Raw genomic sequence first — 23,912 nt, 5'->3', positions numbered from 1 at the left:
ATGCAAGTGCTAGCAAACAGTACTGTGAATGCTGGCTAATAACACCTTGCTATAGTCGAGTCTCTTACCTGACTCCTTCATTGAGGTTGTAAAGTTCATGGTCTGGGAGACCCTTACGCTGGAACACCGCTATTACTCCATTGTGGATACTGAAAGAGGACATTAGGAGTCATTAGCACCTGATCACATTTTAGAAGGGTATCACTTCCACAATAAGCCTAACATCTCTGCCTAGACACTGCAAGACCTTTTAAAAAGTCATAGATGACTTCTGGTACCCCATCCCAGATGCCTTAAAGGGAATTATTGCCTAGAAAATAGACGACATCTTTGAAAATCAGTTCTTTTTGATTTGTTCCAACTCGGTAACTTCAACAGTTGCACATCTGAAATCAGTAATTTCAGAAAACTTAGGGTTATAAATTTTAGGTACTTTAAGTATAGTAAGTATAACTTTTAATATATTAAGGATATTTGAAGTATTTGACAGTATATTTTTGTCTCTGTGGCTCAGCACAGAGACAATTAACAGCCTCACTATGAGATCAGTGATGATATTCCTGGCATTGTTGGCACATATTTGTCTGAGCTTTATCAATGAAGCAGCATTTATCCAGGCTGGACACTATACCTGAAGTTTACCCTCAAATATAGCATCCCTTTACTAGAATGTAATCTCAAGAATGGTTAGTTCTTTAAAAAAAAATATAAAAGAAACACTGGACAACTATGAATTTTAACTCATTGTAACCAATTTCTCATTAATTTTCAAAAATTAAACAATAGAAAAGGGGCAATTGGGTTACTAAGACTGTTTCCTATTACCACTTACTCATTTCTCAAAGATTTACGCTCTTGCTTCAGCTAAAGGAAAACCAAAGTTGCACTGAAAGAACAACAGGTCTAGAGTTTCTAAGGTGGACAGCGAGAGAGGCAGCAATGTGCTTGGCATAGGCCAACCATCTGTCCTACAAAAATGCTTCCTTTTCATTTTCAATGCCATTTGTAACTGTTCTAGAAGCAGATGTTGCTTAGAGGTGGTGACTTTCCGCTGCAATGAGATGCAACTGAAGACAGGATTAAGACCACAAAATTCTCTAGCTCAACAGAAAGTCACATACCCAATGCTGTCTGTCCCTGTGATGTATGGCCAGCAGCCCCATAAATTCTAGGATGCTGAATGGCAAAGATGCACCAGGTACTGCATGCACCTGGCAATCCACGTGCTTAGCAGGGATGCCTACTGGTCCCATGAACTTAAAAAGTCTGCACCTCAAAGGATTACTGAAATGAGTATGGGCTTCAAGACAAAGCTCTGAAATGCTCCTGAAATACACCTGACACAATTAGCGTGATGACACATCAGCCTAAATCACTGAGCTTAAGTCTGAGGATGAAGGTAAAGAAATGCCAGTGAAAGGTGAGACCAAACCTGTTCCAGCATTAGTAGAAGGGAGCAGAAGTCTCATTCCCCTTCCCCAACGCAGTGCCACCTTTTATAGCCTCACAGCTTTGACTCCAAAAGGAAAGACAACTCACATGGTCCCCCTCCATCTGTCAGGTCATCCCCACTCCTCCACTCTTGGAACCGCTTGGCAATTTCTACCACATTTAACTATGGAGAAGAAGTCCCAAAAACATGAAGGCCTTTTAGCTTTCAGCTGGGGTAGAAGGAGGATCTTTTAGTGACCAACAACATACTGCAGGGTGAGCTCAGTCTTTATTCCACATACACAGAGATGCTTTAGTTTCCTGATACTAACACACAGGAAAGCAGCGTTTATCCGCTGCACTGCTCTACTGCTGCTACTCAATTTCCGATATGACTGCTTTTACTGAAATGACCATTCCCACTGCTGGCAGCGACTGCAAGTTATTTCATTTCTGTCTGACTCAGTTACCCCATGTGTAAAATAAAGATGATTACACTGACCACTAAAGGGTATTTTAAGATGTATTTATGAAAATCATAACAAAAGCAATGAGTGTGATTATCAATAGCAGTATTACATGTCAACATTGTCACTGGATTTTTCTTCTTCCCTCACAATCCTACTAATTGCAAAGGGAAAATACAGAATTTGGCACAGGGCTCTTCCTAGTTGAGGTTGCACCTGAGAAGGGGAGATGACACCTTAAGGTGTATTACAAAAAACACAGGGCAGAAGTCTTCCTGCTCTGCACCATCTCCCTGGGTGTCTCTCATTCTGCATGCCACCTCTCAGCCTGTACTCAGCAGGAGCAAGGAACAGCAACAACCAGCCTCGGTGACACTCCAGAGGTGTATTTAGGAGCCACTGAACTGACTCTCACCCCTAGAACATCTACTGAAAAGACCTTCCAAGAATTAGAAGCTACAGCATGCACATGCCTCCTGGGGATTTGGTTTTACCAGTGACTCTGCAATATCATTTTTCAGAGCTTTACAGCCGACCTCCCCCTGCTCACACTGCACTGGAGTCTGGTGCACGGGAGCAGCAACCACCTTTGGAGCTCTGGAAAGCAAAACCAGGACCAGATTTGCCCATCCTGGAGGTACCAGGATTTGGGGTTGCCATGTCTAGTGAAGAATAGCTAAAGGTGATACCTGTTTCTAAGGTCTCCAGAGGGAGGAAGCCTGATTCCTACTGGCAGACAAGCTCAGTCAGCTCTGGCCTGGTGCCACCTCCAGGGCCAGACCCAGCCACACACAGCTGCTCCCACCGCAAGGGGATGTCACCGCAGGCACTATGCCAGGTGGCAGTGGAGTGTGCCTGGGGACCTCAAGCACCCACATTAAACATTCCCAGGTCCACGGTAGGGCAACCCCTTTCTGTGCTTGCTGGGAGCAGAGGAACAGGCTGGAAGGTAAACCCGACACTATTCACTGAGAGATTCGAAATGCAGGCACACAAGAACGCTGAACAGCAAAGAGATGCACTGTTAGAAAAGCTCAGCCACGTTCATCTGTGGAAAAAGGAAATTAAAAGTGGCAGGTAAAGGATATGACCCACTCTAGAGAAACGCACAAGCAGATAAAAATAGGAACCGTTATTCTCTTCTCTCTTTTGCTCCTTTGATGACGTTTCCAAGGCATTAAGCACTCCCCCCACCATGGTGGTCCCTCCTTCCCCCTACACCCACATGCACAGACATACACTCATGATCTAACCCAACTTATTTTGGCTGGCTCAGACACACTCAATTTACGATTATTTGAAAATTGGCAGCTAAATGTCTCTGGTATACAGTGAAGCGACTTGGGTATTTTAATATTATGAGTAATATGTGAAGTACGATTAATGTAGTGAATAAAACAAGCAGTCTTTACACGCTCTTCTGATTCGGAAATGAACTTTGCAATGTTCCCTGCCAGCCTTCTGCAGAGAAGAATGACTAAATATCTCTCCTAAAAGTCAACATGCTCTCTCTCCTCTCTGGCACTCCTTTCTAAATGAGGGGGAGGTTTTCTCTTTCCAGCTTAACAGGTCCATTATTATTCCTCAAAGAAGAGAGAGAGCAAGCTTTTTTAACAGGAACTAAGGGGACAGGTTGTGAGCATTTAAGTTATTGCCCGTGTAGTAGAACTGCACGTACATAAAACATCCTAGCAGTGGTCTTTTAATCTGCCTGGGATCTCCCTCGTAGTGAGGGACAACTGCCTTGTCTGGAAGACAAGTCTTGGCCCTGCTACATTACCACCTGCCTTTCCTTCCCATCGCAGACAGCAGTGCTTGCATGCAGGGTGCAGGCATGCAGTCCCAGGCTGCAGGTGACGTGGGAATACCACCATAATCTGGTCCTCCATACTTGCTCAAGAGGCAACAAAGAGGAATCAGAATAACCGGCATGCTATCAGTGGCATAAGTTGGTGTCAGGATAATAAAAAGCTAGCTTAAATCTTCTTAGCTACCTTAAGCTAATGAAAAAAACAAACCCAACCCTTGCTTAAATCAAAGTAACGCTATGGTTTCTATAATGAGTGATTATTTAAAAGGGTTTAGTCTGAATTGTACAACTTTTTGGTGTAAAGAAAATCTGAGCTGCTGCTTACACACAGAAGTCCTGCAAGATGCTTGAGGTGGGTAGATCACCTTTACTTGTGCCTGTGACCAGCCTCCACTAAGGTTTAAGTCAATAATGTATGTAATTAAACTTATATTTTAATAGTTAATCTGAACTGAAAATGCCTTGTAAACTCCCTTCTGTAACTCTTTTACAACACGAAAGTTAATAATGGGTGCACTCATGCACAGATATTACGCTGAACACCTTGCCTATAGTTGTTGTACTTGTAAATGTGTGCACAAGAACACAGCACCGCAGAGACAAAAAAGACCCCAAAAGAGCCCCCCCAAAAGGTCAGTTCCTGAATTGCCCATACTCAGTACTGAGTAAGGTTCCAGTTTCCAATCAAGACCAGACCTCACACAGTATGTCCAGGGTTATAAACGCTTCTGGTTTGCTATATTGTACCAACAGACATATTTTGTGCAGAACCTCCTGCTCCTGCAGTACTGCACTTTCTCCTACTTAAGAAAATAAGCAATTTCCAATGTTCCCCCACCAGTATCTTCTGCTGGAACAAGGGGGACCTGGAAGCCCGGTGCACCTGAGCAGTGCACCTTTGAAACAAGCTACAGCCACCCTCACACTGCGAGAAAAGGCAAATCTCTGAGTTATGGGATTACGGCATTTCTTGAAAGTGCAACACCAATTCATTACCCATCTCCTCAGCTGGTATGAATTGAGGTAAACTGCTGTGGCGGTATTACTTAACCTGAGTCTGAGCACTAAGATATATTGTGCAGGCACCTTTCCATAAAAACATATGCCATGGGTCACTCTTCGTCTGAAGACTATAGCTAGAAGAAAATATTTTGAGACCAGCAGCGGGGCAGAAAGAAGCCTGGGATAAGGCTTCCCATGGCTCAGTGGGTGGGCAGGGAAGAGCGAAGCATGGCTAGAACAGGCTGGCTGTGGGAGGGGAAATCAGGATGGGAAAACTACAGAGACCAGGTGTTTGGGGGGTGTTGCCTTTAGAATGAAGACGAAACGTCAGATGGCTCCAGCAATGCATTGTACTTATCTATCCCATTGTGGCCACCGAGTACCAAGAGAAAACTACCTACAGCCAAGAAGGCACTCAGAGCAACAAAAATCAACCCAGAAGACTAAGTAACTTCACCTCTTTGGAGAGACTACTCATTCTAGATTTGCCTGATCCTCCAGAGGAGGTGACAGCTCCAGGACTCACTATTCAAGCTGCCTGGAAGGTGGGGAATGGCAGCTCCAGCACACAGTGCAGACCTTCCCCACCATTTACTTCAGCAGGAAAGGATCTGGAAGGTGTAAATGGCCAGAGCACAAAGTTGGATGCTCGGTGACGGCGCTCCCAACCAGCCTAACAGCATGAGTGCCAAGATGGGGAGGGTGGGGTTTATTATTCTGATTTTTGCATAATAGAAAGCCACTGCCCAAGTAGCTCAATACCACCAAAACATACATTTCCCTTGAGTTGCTAGTTGTCCACCCAGACACCATTGCCTTCGGTGGGTGGGAGGCTGGCTCTCTCCAGCATTGAAGTACCACCCACCCCTGTTCTTTCACTGACATTTTTAAGAAGCCAAGAAAGAAAAATTATTGTGATTGAAACAGGTCAGAATCAGTTTTTCCACAGAGGTGAAGAACAGCTGCAAAGTTGGGCTCGCAAGTCTTTGTCTGAATCCTGACCTTCTGTTTGCTTTGACCATGGCCACGGCCCACCCAGCTCTGTGTTTCCTGGCAAAGCAGGTGGAGCAGCCCATGTCTTCATTCATGCACAGCACGCAGATAGTTTTGGTTCTCTAAAGCAGTCACTATCTTTGTATGCAAACAGCATGGGTGAAAATATCATGGCGTTTTTTATTTAGTGTTTGCAAATTCTCCCCTTTCCAGAGCTCCAGGTGAAGTCCATGAGCAAAAAGAATGCTGTGTGAATAATCACATCCTGTGAGTATTGGGTAGTTAAAGGCAACATTTTCATTTTCAAAAGGGACTAAGTGACTTAGGGCACATTTCCTCTGGACAGTTATGGGAATAGCTAATTAACCTGATATACTTGCATCAGAAGTAGACATCCTTGAAGACACCCTCACTCCAGAATAAAACCTCCTGTTTTTCTATTAGCTTAATCCAATCAGGAAAAGCCCATTTTCAGCACAGCTTCAGTCCAGCTGCAACTCCACAGGCTTTCCATGAGGCCTTGACCCTTTCAAAACAAGCTTGTGGCTGCTAGTTCACTTACGTTTCTGAAATTTCTATCCAAGGTAAAGCAATCTGCAAAGAGGGATAGGCTGCAATTACACACTGGGTCATACAAGTGAAAATAAGCTGGTCTGCAAAACTCTGTCTTCAAAGAGTTTGAGAGGCATTAGTTCACTAACTTTACCAACTATAAACATTACTCTTACACATGAAGAAGTTGAGACAGACTGGTGAAGGGACTTCCCTGAGGTGTTACTAAGAGTTAATATCTCTACGGAGTACAGGACTAAGGAGATTCTGGTTTCCAAATATACCTGCATTCAAGCAAGTATAAATATGTCTGGAGGGCTATGGGGAGCAGCAATTCTCCACCACCACCACTTTCTATTACTGTAGTCAAGGCTGGCACGTGCTCCATGGTACAGTGCTGGCTTGACCAGCTGGGAAGTCCCCTTTACCTCCCCATCCCTCCTCCCCACCCCACAGCTCAGCTCTCTGCCCCCCATGCATGCACATGGCCAAATGCTCCAAAGAGGGTTCCAAATAAAGGGTCAGTAAAAAGAAGGTGATTCTTGGACATGCAGAAATATTTCTAAATAAACACTAAATATTGGAAGAAAGAAAATTTCTGAGTGGAAGTCATAGATAAATATGCTGGTCTGGAATGCTTTCTCCACTAGCAAACCCCCCCTGTGATCTGAAAAAATATTCACTTTTAATTAGAAGATGAAAAATGGTTCCCATGACCGTAAAAATTACTTTACAGCAAGTTATTGTGCTTATTACAACCCTGTAAAAATTAGCCCAAACCATAAAACTCTTTCTGATTCCATATGTCTCCTTGGTTTTACTGCTGATCTCAATAAGGTCACAGGCATCTCATCTGCGTTTTCTTCACCTTTTCTTTGCTATCTCCTACTCCTTCATGTTTCTGTGAATTTTCCCCATTTTCTTATACCAAAAAGGATCTAAGTGCCTTTGACTAGAGGCCTTCCCACAGCACAACTCAGACAGTATCGGCTCCTGATTAGGCAGTCTGTGCTAGCTCAGTCAGAATGAAAACCTCGCGATGGATTTTATTTGCCCTGAGAGGGGCCCCCCCAGCTTGCAAGCTCAAGATTAAAACCCCTAGGTTTCTCAGTCCAATTGGGTTAGTCAGCATTCAGCCCTCATTTTTTGCCTGAAGCAGAAAAGTGGGGGAGAAAAGGAATTGAAGACAATGCTAGTGAAAAAATCTAAGCTATTTTAATCCAATGCAAATTCTGTGAGCTGTAATGAAACTGTATTGTTCCACTATGTTGCTGTTGGTTGCTAGTTAACGTGCACTGCCGGTGTGTTGCTGTACAGATCTTTTGGGGTTCATGGGAAAGCAAGCTCAGAAAAAGCCATGATATAAAGTCTAATTTGCATAGTAGCAGACAGCAGCTCAGCACGGATTTCCCTTTCACCTAACAGTGTCAAGAAGTTTTACAGAATTTTAGTTTGCAGGTGAGGGAAAGTTATCAGGGAGGAAGAGACCTTCCTTGCTAGCACCGAGTGCTACGTGGCCCCTGCACACTGAACCCTGCTATTAGGCTCCTGCAGTTTGCCCTCCCCTGGTGTCAGAAAGCAGCAGGCATCCTCTGGTATAAACAGTCTGAGGCCCGAGACCCGTCTGAACAGAGCAGAGGTGGTGGAGGGGACGTCGCTGGGCAGCCAGACTGCAGCCGCAGACAAGCCAATTGCAGAAGGGAAGCCGCACAGCCTCCTCAGAAAAAGCCTGCAGTGAGAGAGCTGCTACCTTGCAGAAGACCCCACCAGCAGAACTGCAGCTCAGCAGCGTGTCAGCACGGTCCCCGGCAGGACCAAGGCAGCATCCTCGCTCCACCTCAGAGGGCTGACTTTCAACAAAGTGGGATCAGCAGTCTCATGTGGGGCAGGGCCTGCCATGGGGTTGTACTTTACCTTTCCCCGCATTGGTTTTGATGAACTTGGTTCAAAGCCTCTTTCAAAAGCAGATACGCACATGCCACACCCAGGCACAGCTGCTAACATTAGGCAAGAAACCAGCAGACATTTAAATATAGAATAGCCAGGCTTGGCGAGAGGCAAGAGCTCTGCTGGTGCATCTCGACTTCCTTGATCAGCAAGCTCTTACGCTCAATATTGCACAGAATGAAACAGCACAGGCAATCCTTTCATTTGGAAGAACAAATATTCCCATAAACTAACGTATGGTATGCTAGTCTTCTGTTGGGATGTTTTAATTTTGCAGGGGAAAAATAAAATACCTTCCACAGCCCAAGATTTTCAAAACCCACCCAAGATTTCTGGTGAGTCAAAGTTTAGGTGCCAAGTTTGCCACATTAACGTTACAGTCTCTCCAAGAGAGCTGAACGCTGACTCCCTCAAGACCAGACCCTGTTACACATGCCAAGATGGGCATGCAATGGTGATAGGCAGAAGCTACAGTGGATAACTTCTTAATACAACTAATCCAATATCATTTAAGCCCTGGCTTTCCTGAGGATAAACTCCAGAGAGGATACAAGTCTTTTTGCACCTGAAAGAAGAATTACCCTCACTCTCTCTTCCGCTCAGGAGAAAGCCTTGCACTATTAAATAAGAAATAAAGGGCCTTCCCTTTGCCCATGCAATGCAACTGGCCCGTAATCTGCAGTACTTGCCATAGCTTTAGGCAGCTGTTAGCGCAGACACGCAATGCCCACTTGACTCGCCACCGCAGGTAGCCCCAGCCTGCCACCGCACAACAGCAGCCCTGCCAGCGCTCCCAAGGCATTTCAGAGGCACATGCCACCAAACGGCAGGGACGGCCCGGCGATCCCTGCACAGGGAAAAGGCAACCCACAGCAGAAAAGCATGGTTAGGCCCGAGTTCACACTAAGCAGCGACAGGATGACTTGCAGACACCTATTCCAGGAAGAGGCGATGGGACGGTTGTCTAATCATTTGGATGAAATGTGCAGATGTCTAGCTTGCTGATCAGCAACCACTTCTGGCCAGAGCTATACCTGTCCTGTCCGAATTAAAAATAACAACCTCTTGCTCCGGCTCACTTAGGAAAATCCTCTGGTTTGAGGATCAGCAGCCCCTAAGCCTGGAGCGCTCCCCGTCCCAGCAAACCCAGTGCCTGACCCGCTCTCCATTTGCATCCGTCTCCACAGCGCCCTCTCCCCAAGCAAGACCTGGAAATGCTAATCCCTGCCAACAAAAGCTGTCAGCACACCATCACAAAAAGGCTTTGGGGAACGTATTCTCTCACCTTGGTTCACACCAAGGAGTATCTTACTCCCTGCTGCTTCCCATGGGGCTACTGGCCAAATGAAGTCCCAACTGGCATGAGCCAAGATGGCCCAAACTAGCCTTTAATTACCATCACCATCCAGACCTCGGGTGTAACTCGGGCTCATATAAATAGCACAATATTTGAACAGAAACTCTTTTTCATGACCAGTACAGTTTCAGTGCTTGCTGTGTTCATGGCATTCAAAAACTAATTCATAATGCAGACGTGAAACCACAAATCAAGTGGTGAGAGGGACAGAAGATGTGGCATTTTATAATGCCTTTTTTTTTTTCCCCCCTCAAAACTGAAATACCTTTAACAAATGTGTCTATAGTTCACTGGTATTTTTCTTCCTACTGCTTGCTGTACAGCCATACAATTATAAAACATTACAAATGACGCTTTCCAAGCTGTGACCCAGGAGATGACATTTCATTTTCAAAAAGGACCTAAGAATATAATTCCTAACAACTTAGACCCATCTTTAAGAGTGTCACCAAAATGGTTATTAAGATGCTTTCTGAATATCTGTGCTAAGTGACACATTCAGAACAAAATGTTTGCATGTTTTTTTTTGTCAAACAGTAATAAAATTCAAATGTATAAAGACAATTAAGGAAACAATCAGAGCTTATTTTTTCCCTGTCCAAAGTGCACGTGCTTGCATACGCACATACACATAGGCACAGACATACTTGTATTAATGTGAGTAAATTGAGTAGACTTTGTCATATCTGTATCAACAACCAGCAATATATATAGTTATGCAGATAAAAATAATGTATTTTAATAGTTGCATATATGTAATTTTTTAAAAAACTAAAATAAACCAAATTAACCCGAATGAGAATATCTAGACAGACACAAAGACAAATTTGTAGCTGGACCCTGGGAAATAAGTCCTTGTCCGTCACAAGGAAGAGGAGGCTGAGCCATCTGCAGGAAAGGCTCTTTGCTGTCAGCCTTCAGAGAAAGGTTAACAGTAACGGGAAAAAAGCCGCTCCCGTCTTCTACTTGAACGCAAACTCCAGTACGTGTAACACACTGACGCGGAAGCCCGACGTACTGTAACCTTGCTGAGCTGGGAGCACGGCAGCCTAGCCTGCAAGCCGATGGAGCGGCTACCCGCACGTTAATCACGGCCGTGGGAGCATGGAGAGGCTGCAGGGGAGTCGGCACATCGTGCGAGACCTTACCTGTTCCAGGTAGCGTTGGAGCAGGCCCGTCGCTGCTGGGTCCCCCGCTCATCCAAGGCTGCCTGCTCTCTCTTGCCCAGATCACTGAGGCTGGGCGAACTCATGAACTTCAACCTGCGAAGAGTCCTCATGGTCAAATGTGTGTTTGCGCGTGGCAGCTACAGATACACCATCCTGTTTACACACACACACACGCAGCTGGAGCAGCGGCAGCAGCAGCAGCAGCAATGCGAGCAGTTCCCTCCGTTTGCTGTTCAAAAAAGAAACTTAAAAAAAAAAGAAGAGAGAACCAGTCTCTACGGAGCACACCTCTGCCAGCAAGAAAACAAACCTTTAATCAGATCAACTCTGACGTCATCAACTGTGGTTAATAATTTCTCCAGTCCTTTCAAAAAATCAAAGTCGAACTTCTGGCTGCTGCTGCAGCACTTTGAAGGGGCCCCTTGCAACCGCAGCTGCCCCGAGTACGAGGGCTTCCCCTCCCCCTGTCCCCAGGCACCACGACCCAGGAATCTCCGACCCAGGAATCTCGCTCAGCGCCGCCGCGGCAGTGGCGTGCTCCACCTGTCGTGGGAACTGCTCCGCTCCTCCAGCGGCTTGGGGGGGTCTGCTAGCATTTCTCAACCTCTCCCTCCTTCTCTCTGCACTCATAAATGGAAATGAAACTGGAGGGCAACGGACAGAAAAAAAAACCACCCAAGCAACCAATACTGACGCACTGAGACTTTATTGGAAAGTTTCATAACTGCCTGTGCCCTGCCACGTTACGACACTGCACACACGCGCTCTTGCTCCCTCACTCATACATATACATACGCACACTCCCGCACTCCCTCTCTGCCGTACACACAGAGCACAGCCTCACGGCTCGCCTGGGAGGCTGCTTCGGCTGCAAGTGTCACACAAGCCAACAGACGGAAAGTATTCGCAAGCAACACAACTGCAGAATGAAAAATGCTGGTTTGGGTTTTAGCATTTTGAGGAATTTTTGGTGGTGCATAGAAGAGAGAGACACTTTGTCTTTCTCTGCCTTTTTTTTTTTTTTTTTTTTTTTTTTTATAAATCGAGATAACAGCTGCACAACTCACGGCATACTCAGTTTCTACAAAAGCCCCAGGTGTCTTATCTTCAAAGGAAAAATCTTCTTTCTCTCTCTGACTGCAGCACTGGAGCTGAAGGATATGCTGCTACAAGACTCCAGCCCATGCTTAGCTCACTGTCACTCACTTGCCGTTCTGCTTTAAATTCAGGAGTGCCTGGCTTGTCTGCTGGGAAGTAATGTAACAAAACCGCTGCTAGCTTTCTCAGAAAAGACACTGTTTGCAATAGACTGAGCCAGAGCCCAAGAACTGCTCTTCTGTTGCTACAGCATTGGTCTGCAAATAGTGGTAAAAGCCACGAAGGCTCCTTGCCGAGTAGCCTTCCACTCACTGGAAGGGGGCTACCATATAGAAGAATTTACCCTTTCTTTTTTTCCCCACTTCCTACTTACTCTTTCCATCTGTGATAACCTATTGTCTAGATTCGGGCTATAATTGGATTCGTTTGTGTCCAAATAATATGGCAAAGTTTACCTCACAGGAGAACTAAATTTCTCACAGCGAGACCTGCCCTATGTGCATCATTTACCGACACATTTTAGTAAAAACCGATTCTTCTCACTACTCACCCAAACTCAGCTAATCTTATTGCATGTAACTCTTTTCTTCCAAAATTTGTATTTGGTATTACCTCCATGGGAACCAGTTCCAGAACTACCTAGGAAAATAAATCCATTTCTACCTTGTGCTCGTTTTAGCAGTAGCAGTTTTACCCAGCTGCTTGGATTAGTGTTATATTGACTGTCCTTCCCACACCAAAACCCTCAAGTATACAAATGAGCATCACAGTAGATGGCACATAACGTTTCACTTTGGAAGGGACCTGCAGCTCCACATCTAACCTATGTACAAAGACATCGCTATCCCCAGTCTCTTCCAAATGTTTAAATCCTTCAAACAAACGAACAACAATCCGCTATGTACACAGCAGCAAAAGGAAAACAAACACAACAATATATGGCTGTATTCTAAGGAATGAGATGGCTTCTACAGCATACAAATCAGTGACCAAAAATAGATACAGCAGAACGCTTCTTTGTTCAAATCGGATGAAAGGCACTCCATTTCTGTGGATAATACAGCCTGGGAGAGCAGGAGAGCACAACTCAGTCTGAGCTTCTGCTGAGGGCTCAGGTAAACATGCGTCTGCCCTGCTAAGTGAAACAACTAGTTAGATAAACCTGTGGCAATATAATTCCATCTAATTTCATTTTCCACCTAGCTCAGTTGCTTTTCTGTTTCTCACTTGCTGTGAATTTGATAGGCCTTGCAAAATGTTATTATACTGGATTAAACCCTTGGAATTTTTAACTCTCTGATCCCTCAGCAGCACCAAAGACTTTATAAACTGTACCCTAATGATGCCAGTACGTCAGCACCTACATAATAACATTTCATCTGCTTTTTTTCCTAAAATCTTCAACTAGCTAACTGACTGAACCCAGGGAGCTGCTGTGTCAACCTTGGATACGCCAGACAACACTGCAAAAAGCAGTACTTTGCTTCCTCGTAAAATGCCAAATACCAAGAAAAGAAAAGAAAAAAAGAAAAAAAAAAAAAAAAGGACCTCTTTCCAGCTGTATGTTGAAATATTACACCTATAGAAGTCAGACTATTTTTATGCCACCTCATCAATCTCACTAACCAGAACTAGATTCAGAGTTGACACATGCACAAAACACATGGGAGAGGCAGCATTCCAGTTTCCTGAAAAATTTCAGGTTGAGGTAACATAGGACGGGCTTTCTCTACACTTCTTCCTCCTTCCTATTATTCCACCTGATCAAATGTTGATTTATGATAAAATAAATCATTTTCAACAAGGATTACCTCCACCCATAATTACAGAGTGATACTTCACATTTACATTGTGCTGCGCGTCCACGGACATCCTTGACTTCATGGCATTCATTAATTCAGCCTGAGCAGCTCTTGGGTATGAAGATAAAGGATACAATCCGCACTTCAGCATTAAGAATGAAGAAGAGAAAGGTGATGTGACTTGCTCAGCCCACCCCGTGAGCAGGTGGCAGAGATGTCAAGAGATCCCAGGACCTCCAACCTCCCTTCCAGCACAGTCCCCAGGGAAAGCTGCAAGGACTGGATAGCCAGGGACTCCTTGGGCCCAGGCGACCGGAGGGTGATGCAGAAGACAAAGCTCCTTGCCAGGACTTGCGGTGCAGCCGTTCCTCTGTAGCCACTAGTGAAGAGAGTTGTCGCAATACAGCACTGCTTCAAGATTGAGAGCCTAAGCGGCAGAGATTGCTTGCTATTGGTCATGGAGAGGGATAAGAGCACTGACCAGACTAATTGGGAGGGAGGGGAGGACAGAGGATTGGTGGGGGCCCTCCCGTAGGCTCAATAACAAGCACAAGCTTCTTAAATAGAACAACTGCACTCAGCACATTTACAGAGCTAAGACTGTAAAGTACTGTTACGTTAATTCATTCAATCGCAGCATGCCGTAGACGGTGCTAATACTATTTCACTCACGTGAAACCTGCAGCTCAAAGGTTAAGTGATTTAATCAAAGCCACACAACCCCCTTGGTGTGGAAGGCACATCCAGTCCTAACTCCTGCTCCCTCCCTTCCCCTCCAACATCTCTCCTCATAAAAACAGGCCTGTCTCTACTAGAAACCGTCCTTTCATCTGCGGGGCCCACATCCTGCGGGTGACTGCATGGTAAGTCCCGGAGCTGCCATGGTGCTGGAGATGTAGGGGAATTCTGCTCACCTGGACTTAGTTGCTATCTTGAGGCCTAAAAACAACGTACAGGTACATGAATATAGGCTGACAGCCCAAGAGGATTTATGCTGTTATTACAAGACAACTTTAGCATACAGATCCAGGACCTTGTAGCAAACATGGCTTTTAAAATAATCACCAAGGGTAACTCTGTAGTTACCTCCTGGTATGCCTGCAATGCCTGCAACATTCTCGCTGGGAGCTGTGGTTTAAAGACTGTATTGCTGCCCCTAGCAAATGTTAAAAAAACAAAAATCCAGGCAGATCTCTCCAAGCATACACTTGGTTTCAAAAGAAGGAGATTTGCTAAAACAAACAAACAAAACCAAAAAACCCCCTACATTTTATTTATGTAATGCTATGTTAATTTTTACAGTACAATCATACTGTCTTCTTAAAAGTTTCTTTTTGACAGTGATAAGAGGGGAAAGGAAGGAAAAAGTAATGTTCATGCATGGGAACATTAAGAAATTCACAATATATGAAACTCATAATAAAGCTGCCAATACTGTGACTGCTATTGGTCAAGGTGTCTTCAGCTACACCGTTCTGCTACTGCAATGACAGGTTAACACTGCAGCGATATTGGTGCCAGTGGGAGGATATGATCAGCAAGAGAATTTGCTACCTCAGCTTTATTCACCAGAGCTTTGCCATGTAAAAAACAACTCAATAAATATAAATTTTAATTGGGGGGGGGGGGGGAGGAGGTGGAAAGCCCGCTACTTCACTTTATCTCCCCTCCTCTTTTGGAGAAGAGAGCAGAAAACCCTATGGAAATGCTGAATGGTGTATGCTCTGCAACCGAAGAACAAAGAGGTAAAGTGTATCTATGGCAGAAAGGAGTTAAAAACCTCCTTAGACGAATGCACTTTAGTTTTTCATAAACCACACCACAAAACTTAGGGCATGCCACAACATATGCCAAAGCTCAGGAATTAGTCTTCTGAAAAACCACACTTCTTAAAGGCACAACACGTTCTGCTGCGCCAGCAGAGGAGGGGCAAGGAGGAAAGGGAGAAGATGCGACTATCAGGGAAAAAATAAAAAGAGCAGAGGGGGAAATGAAGTTGCAAACCTTATGACTCATCAATTCCTTTGCTACAATATCTACATAAAGCTCCTTTATCATCAGAAAACAAAGAATAAAGAGAATAAAGAAAGTATGAAACCAAACAGGCGCTATTTACACCCTTCCCCCTCCATCCCATTGACTCTCTGCAACCTCTGGAGATAAAGGCACCCTCAAGGACAGTTTCTGCCTGTCGTTTATGGAGGCTGGTCACAGGACAGCCTTGGTTTTGATAGTCCTTTGCATTATTTCTGCCCTCACAACAACCAAGCACTAATTTATAGGAGGGGACCTGGGCTTACTGAGCCATCTCCCCAACCTCTGAAACACCTCCTGTGTACTCCTGTACTTCTGCATCCTGGGACCAATTCTGCCCACACGACCACAGTTGCCTCCCTTTAGACCGAGCTGGGCTTTCTGATCCTTCAAATTGCATGTAGAACTCACACATGGGGTTTCTTTATCTTTTATGCTGTGAAAAAGAAGAAATGCTCAAGACAGTATCTCCTTCCTAAGCAAGCAGAAGGTTATACCCAAGAAGAGTCCTTTGACTACCGCTAGAACAGAATGCTCTGCTCCCCCCACCATTTCTGCAGTAACACCTGCAAGCGCAGTCCATCCTACAAAGCTTCATACCTGACCCACACGCAGCCACGGCTGCTGCAGTTCCACTGCCAGCTTTGGAGATACGCTGGCTTGCACCAAGCACGGACACCCATAATCACTGCAACCTGTGGAGGATCAGGGCCAATCTCCTGGACCTTCCCTTCCCAGTGTTGTTCAGCGTGAGACAGAGCAGTGTGAATGTGCCTAGGAGACGTTTTCAGCAGAGAGAGAGACCTGCATCTGAGCAAAGGACCATCTGGACTACAGCAACCATCCATGTCCAGCTTCTTTTCAGTTTTCTGCTGGACAACATTTCTTATCTGTTCACTGACTGAGCTTCTCAGTCTCCCCACTTTGCTCCCTTCCTGCTTCTCCATCACCCTTTGCTCTAGTGCTCCCTCTTCCTTTTTTGTCTTTCTTGGTTAGCTAATTCTTCCTCTGACAAAGTTTTTAAATATAATGAAAAGGGAAAGGAAAACTGAGACCAAAACACTGGTACTAACACAGTGTTTGCAAACAACTCTTCGGCTGGCTCTAAGGGAATCAAGTCCTTGTCTTGCCTGTTTGGACTGTGAGCTGTTCTTTAGCTCTTCTTTACACTTTTCATTCAGTGTTTGTACTCTAGCTAGCAAAACAGGGCTCTGAGCTCAGAATAAGCCCCCAGTCACCAGCCTAATCTTACACAGGTCATGAATCTAGTTAATACCTGTAAGAAAGCCTTTGCTCAAAGCATCCATGAAATCCCATCCCTTTTGCCAGCAGAAGTTTTTGGTTTACAGAGCATAACAATATAAGCAGTTCTTAAAGTACAGTAGATATAGCTAAATTTTTTTTCCTTGTCCTTCAGGAGATACGAATTAGGAGAGAATTAGGGTAGAATAGGTCTGTTACACCCCCATCCAAAATATCAAGCTTTCCATCAAAGGGCAATTCCCCTAGCTCATAGTATCGTTCCTCATCATCTCTTTATAGGTTCTGGGAATTAAAGATAGCGCAGTGATCCGAATGAGCGTGACGACGATGTTGGAGGAGGTGAGGATCAATGCTGTGGATTACAGGACCTGTGGCACTACCACCTTTTCTATCCATATCACCTCCAGGGAAGGAGATGGGTTTCCAAGCATCAGACGTGTCCGTTCTGTGTTTCACTGTTGCCCACTCACCAAATTCACAACCCATTGCAACCAGTACATACTCCAAGGCAAGCCCACAACTTTGCTGTTAAATAGAAGTCAAACCTCTAACTGTGATTTAGAAAGCAAGGACTCAAGAGTTCTGATGAATAAGCAAATCAAACATTTAAAATGCTTTCTGCTCTTATTACAAGATCATGAGATAGATAGTGGAAAATTAATCTTAGAAAGTAACTGAGCTCATAACACGTATGACTTTTTCCTTCCCGAGCTCTGTGTGAATTCTTTCCTAAATTGCCTATCTTGCATAATTTTAATTGGATCCCAGAACACCATGACCTTGATGCAGCAGCTACAGTATCTCAGTGCTGTCTTCTATAGTTATCTATGGTACAGCGCCTTCCAAATCTGTGAACCCTGCAAGATCAGAACTGTGTGCTGCGCAGCGCTATTTTTCTTATATCCAAACACTTCTGAATCAGAATCAAGGTCTTCCAAGAAGGCTCTGATTGCCTTGGAAGGTCACCAAGATAAAGAACCCACTTTGGTAACTAGCTGAGTTTCTAATAAACTGCACTGGTGGCCAGCTGTTAGTTACGAGTGATATCCTGGCTTTACTCTCAAAGCCAGGATATCACTTGTGTGATATTCTCTCTATGAGAATGTGAGCATGTCTGGAAAGATGAACCATGCCTTGAGATTACTGCCACCTCCTGTGCATAAGTCAGGGAGGTCACTTCAGTACTGAGCAATGCAAGAAAGAGGTATGCAAATTTGCGGGATCTTTGACTCTGGTAGTACTACGCTGCTGTTACTCAAACAGTACTGTAGCTCTCTGGAACAAATCTTGTAGTCCCGTAAAAGTCAAAAAAGCCTAGCCTTCAATACAAATGGATTCTTTCAGAAAATTTATCATTCTCCCTTGGCATCACAAGGGTATTTTTCTGAATGGAAAAATTGCCAGACAGATTTTAAAGGTAATCCAAAATTGCAACATCTAGCTATGTAGTTGGACTCTGTAGCCTTCAGCACAGTGGAGCTTTCATTAGGAACTTAAAAACAGGGACCTTTTGCCATCTTTTCATACACACATGCTGAGACAGTCCCTGCACACCGAGATACAGGGCAGTGGAAATAGCAAGGGTAAAAAAAGGCCTTCATCACACAAATTATTTTACACTTGTACCTTTAAATCTTCATTTCACCAGGTCAAGCAGGTCCAGCACTATGGCCTCCCAGTATGAATCACGTCAGTGTTTTTCTCAGGATTCTCTGGGAAATAACTTATCTCAAAGGGCAGAGTGCTAGAATTTTTTAGACTCCATGACAAGGTTGGGAAAAACTCCTTTCACTCTCACTCCAGCTCGTTAGCCAGTCTCAATCTTCAATCAGACATCAACATTACATCACTGTTTGAGTTATCACCTTGAAGGAATGCCTTGTTATCAAGCAGGTAAGGCAAATTCCATTACATTTGCTTCCAGAATTTTTTTTTTTTCCCCCACAAGGTAGCAACAACTAGATAACTAGTCGAGGTACTCCTCCCTCCCTGAAGTCAGCATAAACACCAGCCTCCTCAAGGTACTGAGGGATGCGGTGGAAGAACAGTGGTGTCATTCAGAAGGCTTGTGCGTCTTCAGCAGCGATGTGGTATCTTTCCTCTCTCTCTTTCCTGATGAGTCCTGCTGCTCCAGCTTGCTTGTTCACCAGGCTTCCTTTAGTCATTTCAAATGATCTGCTCTCCAAACTCAGGCTATATTTTTTCACTGCAAAATAGTTCAAGTTTTCTAAACTTATGGAAAACTAAAATTCCTTTTTTTTTTTTTTTTTTCCTTTCAGAAAACTGCTGGGACCAAAAAGGTTTTAGGCTTCATGGCATCTGGACCTGTGACCCATCCAGGGTCTTTCAAGCTTGCCGCTCCAGGGCCAGCAGTCTGAAAACCCTCACAGACTGAGCTCCCCCACTCTGAAGCAGAAAGGTTGAAGGACTTATCTCGAGCAAGGCTCCCAGATGCTCTGCTGGACTGCTATCATCCTGGTACTGAAAACCCTGGGCCATGTTTCTAGGATGCACAGCTCCTTCATAGAGAAAGCCGCAGGCCAGGTAGTCAGTCCCAGGCTTGCAAGCCAGCACTTGCTTGAATTGCTTCCTGCAGAGCACACTTCATTTTGGGAACGTCACTGGAAAAAATAAATAAATTGAAAACCTCTCACGAGTGGGGAAGCCTGGACCATGGTCAGCTCTGTGCTCAAATCCCTGCCTCGAGTCGTTTCAAGATACTTTGGTGTTTATAAATAGGTTGGTACCAGAATTCACCAACTTGACATTTTCACGGTAAGACATGGTGATCCCTGAGGGGAGGATCACAGGACGACGAACAAATCTCGGCCTCACAGAGAAACTACAGCCTTTGCTCACCCCGACTCTCAAAAACTGACAAACCCATTTGTGTCAGCCTGTTTGTTGTTTTTTTTTAAAATTTCAAGCCCATCTGAGCCACATGCCCGGTTTCAGCCTGATGAAACCCAAAGGGGTGAAGACCTGAGGTGATGAGGACGCCTGGGAGGGTGGCCAGGCAGAGCGAGGCCTGCGTTCCCCCTCAGCCGGGCAGAGGCTGCTGCGGCAGCGCTCAGCAACCCCACCAACCGGGCACGTGGGGAGGAAGCCCTGAAAACAGCCATCTAAAACAAACAAAAAAACCCAATAAAATAATGCACCATAACTTCTGTGAAGGCATGCACCCAGGCACGTTGCTTTTAACCAGATTTTAACTTTTTGACAGAGCCCCTCACTACTTGTTATGGCCTCCTTCGGGCAGGATGCACATTCCCGCCGCCTGGCCTGAGGAGACGCTGCCCAGGTGGCCATTTTATTACTGGTCGCCAGAGGCAATGGCTCCATGTCCCCCCATGGGCCCTGCCCCGCTCCTCAGCCTGACACCAGCAGCAGGGCAGGGAGTGCCAGCCGCGCAAGCCTCGGAGGAGGTGACACAAAATGGCAAGCAGGGCAGCCCACCGAGACCCCGCCGCCTGAGGGCGAGGCCAGCGGCCCCGTGACTGAAACAGCTTAACTGCCGCAACACTGCTCTCTCATCTATGGTTTTTTTTTTAATAAAAGATGTCCGTCTTCTGCTTTTCCAGGCGGCATGAGAGCAGCAGCGACAGCAGGGACAACGCGACAGGCAAGGTCCTGTCCCTGGTCCCCCGTTCCCTCAGGCAGCTTGCAGGACCGGTGGCATGTCACCCCCTGTTTAGAGGGGCACAAAAATCTGAGGTCAGTACCCCTCCTGGTGGGAGATGCTTCCCGCGGGACACTCTCGTATCCCTGGCAAGCAAAGAGAACCTCCTTGCCTCACACTTTTGCTCTGTTCTCCACAGCCCCTCATCGAATAAGCAGGCAAAAACCAGCCGTATGTTTCTAAGTGCTGGTTCTTCAATTCCCACTCTTCTGAGCCACAGCCACCACAAGCGGTGGTGGTGAGGTGGGTCGGAGCGACAAGGTGTACTGGCAGCTTCAAAGCAGCCGGAGGGCAGCCGGGCATTTCCAGGCAGCCGCAGGGGCTTCCCCAGTGTGTACCTGGAAAATGGCCATACCACTGCGAGCCTTCCCATTTTGCCATTCATCTGCTTTTCACCAGGACATGCATCCATAAAGCTTTAGTACCTGCTGTGGTATTTTGATGCTTGCAAATTGTAGGGCACTGGTCAAAAGACAGAGAGACACAACTTTTTTTTTTTTTCTTTTCTTTTGTCCCCCCCCCCGCCCAAGACTCAGAAAGGTCAGATTTGAAATTAATTTTGTCCTATGTAATGTTTTGGCTTGGTTTGTATTTATTCCAAGTGAGTTCACCCATTTCTACTGCAGAAATAAAAGGTCATGAAACCAGTGAATTCTCTCTCTCCTAAAAGGGGTGAATCCCCTCTAGGAAGTGAATCACCAGTGAAGTGCACCAAAAGAAAAAAAAATGCAAAAATATATTGTGTGGGACTGTAATCACAGCTGGGTGCAATTATAAAATGCACAAGGGCACTTTGGATGCCATTTGCTTGCATCAATTTTTAAGCTGTTTAATTTGATTGATGAACATGGGGAAAAAAGTAAAACAAAAAACTTTCAAATTTTTGCTACCAAAAAGAAAAAAAAAGAAAAAAAAAAGCTGTATTCCTTTCTGCAGTATTTGGCTATGCAGCAGTAGGAACCAGCACAAAGATTTGGCCAGACTGGGAGAAGGGAGGAGGACAGGGAAGGGAAAGTTGAATCGCTTTATACATAAAATAAATCTAAAACAATCCTGGCCCCCAGCTAATGCTCTGCATGTTACAAAGGAGATATGTGCGTGTATATATGTGCGTGTCATTATGTTAGTTTTATTAGTCATCTGTTTTAAGAGATTGGCTCCAATGAAGTTTTGGGTCCAGATTTGAATGCTCTGAGGAAGGAGAGTATCCAGAATTGAACTTTTGACTCAGACTGGCACAAAGATAAATGGCTTTTTGAATCCAGGTTTTTGGTTCATTGACTCCATTTGCGTTTCTTCGGTTTGTTTAGTACAAGAATTTAGCATGTTGTATGAAACGTAAATGCATCCAGACTTATTCTGCTGGAATAAAATAGAAAGTTTCAGTGTTTGTTTACTGTAGTGTATTGCTTCCTACCTAATGCTTTCAACAGAAAATCTTCTTCGTTCAAATGTTTTGAAGCTTTTTTTTTTTTTTAAAGGCAAAAGGCTTTCCAACTCTATAGTTGGTACCCTGTAGTGTTAAAAAAGAAGTATAGGAGCCTTACATTTTAAAGGCTGAATCCTTAATATTGTATAACTGTCTCTCCTTATGAGAGGGACTAAACTTTTGTAGCCAAAGCCAAAAGGTATCCAAAATTATTAGATACTTTGTTAAGTCCTAGTTAAGAGGTTTAATGGATATATGATCAGGACCCACTTGCATTTCACACTTCTCTTACACTTTTATCAAGAGATGCTATCTAGTCATCAATGTTAGGTGCTGAAACAGTTAGAAGTCCCATTTTGGTTCAAATGCAGAACACAAGCTCTGCAGAAATAAAAAAAAATAATCCATTTTCAAGCCCACATAATAATTTTTTGTGCCAGGCATATGATTTTCTAAGGCCTTATTTTGGTAATACTCATTATTTAACTTTTGGAAGATTATTCAGATCTCAGTGAGGTGACCTGTCCTCCTTTGCTTAGATCTGTTAAAGTTGTTTGGGTTGCATTCGAGTAGAGTTGGGGAAAAAAAAGAGGAATGAAAGATACTATTTTCACCTTCCTTTACTTATAGCAAAGTTAAATGTAATAAATGTAACACTTTAGCTGTTATTTCATATACAGTTAGATAGGTAGATCTATAGATAGAATATTTATGCTTTTATCTACACTTTACTACTGTTTGTATTTTAATGAGTTGGTAAATAAGTAACAGGAAGAAAATTGGGAGTAACATTTGGAATAATTCCTTCCTTTTGATTAAATTATCCATAAGAGCTGTGAAGAGGCAAGATACTCATGACTGCAGTGACAGCAGCATAGTGACCTGGCAGGTCAGAACTGGAAGGTGGAATTAAGACTCTCCTGTGATAAAGTGCAGTCACTCTAGCTTGGCCTTCCATTTTTTAAGCTCATTCAGCACTAGCTACTAGGAAATGAGGCAAGGGACATCAGGAGTGGGATATGTACGTCTCACAAGTAGAGATGTACAGGAAAATCCAGACCTCACTCTGTAGTTGCTGGAGAAAACGGGGCACACATCCACAGTGCACTTCATCACATCCTATACAGGATACTTAAACCTGGTCAGGAAAGTCATGCTGGGGACGTGCCTGTTCTCTCCACCAACTATAAAGAGAACATAATGTGAGCAGTTCAGATACGGATATGGTATTCCAAGCTATTAATACCTAAAATTAGATGAGATGAATGTCATCCCCAGTCTCTTACTGCCTGATTGATCATGATACAAGTGTAAATAATCTGGCATCCAACTAATGAATGTTTCATTTCCTCAAGTACATGCTCTGACCCTAGATGAAGAGACCTTTGGGAGCTATCTTTGGTTTTCAAGCTCAGTTGGTATTTCAAGTAGGGAGATATTAAATTAGGAGTATTTCTAGGAGAGTCTGCTGCTGACCAAAGGCATTGTGGGCTTGAGAGAAAAGGAGCAGCCTTCCTGGGACAGCCTCAACAGAAAGGCAAGTAGGATTTGCCGGTTAAGAGCATCTTCTGGCTAGGGAATCCACCGAAATTTTAGAGAAGAGTTGAGCTGAGAGTAACACCCAGTCCAGCAGTGGACAAGGAGAATTAAACAATAAATAAAAATACTGTCAGGTTCTCATCTGAATTGGAAGAGGAGAAAAAAGGGAGCAAAGAAAGAGTTACAACTTTCCCAGGAACTTCTCATAATACTAATTATGAACAGATTGAGTGCTTATCAGCTGTGACACAGTAAACATTGCTAATCTCCTTTATGATCTCAACACTCTCCTACTGACTTCTGCCTCCTTGTGAGCACAGCAAATATATTACTTTGCTGT

At 44.5% G+C, this 23,912-nt stretch overlaps 1 protein-coding gene across 5 annotated transcripts in view; it reads right to left on the bottom strand.

Moving 5' to 3' along the window:
* PRR5 (proline rich 5) overlaps nucleotides 1–23,912 on the bottom strand; it is a 93,875-nt gene that overhangs the window by 44,129 nt on the left and 25,834 nt on the right. Inside the window, exons 3-4 of one of the 5 annotated variants that reach the window (XM_049822594.1) lie at nucleotides 10,708–10,973; nucleotides 69–149 (exon numbers count right to left, since the gene is read on the bottom strand). In XM_049822594.1, the coding sequence (XP_049678551.1) occupies nucleotides 69–149; nucleotides 10,708–10,838 (212 nt within the window). In that variant the 5' untranslated portion in view covers nucleotides 10,839–10,973. Of the gene's footprint in view, nucleotides 1–68; nucleotides 150–10,707; nucleotides 11,334–23,912 lie in introns of those variants that run through there. The other 4 variants (XM_049822596.1, XM_049822593.1, XM_049822598.1 and 1 more) reach the window with 4 other exon arrangements.

This window comes from Accipiter gentilis, chromosome 18 (genome assembly GCF_929443795.1).
Source record: "Accipiter gentilis chromosome 18, bAccGen1.1, whole genome shotgun sequence".
NCBI classification, from domain to species: Eukaryota; Metazoa; Chordata; class Aves; order Accipitriformes; family Accipitridae; genus Astur; species Astur gentilis.
The sequence above is the reverse complement of the archived record's forward strand: the minus strand, read 5'-3'. Positions and strand labels throughout refer to the sequence as shown.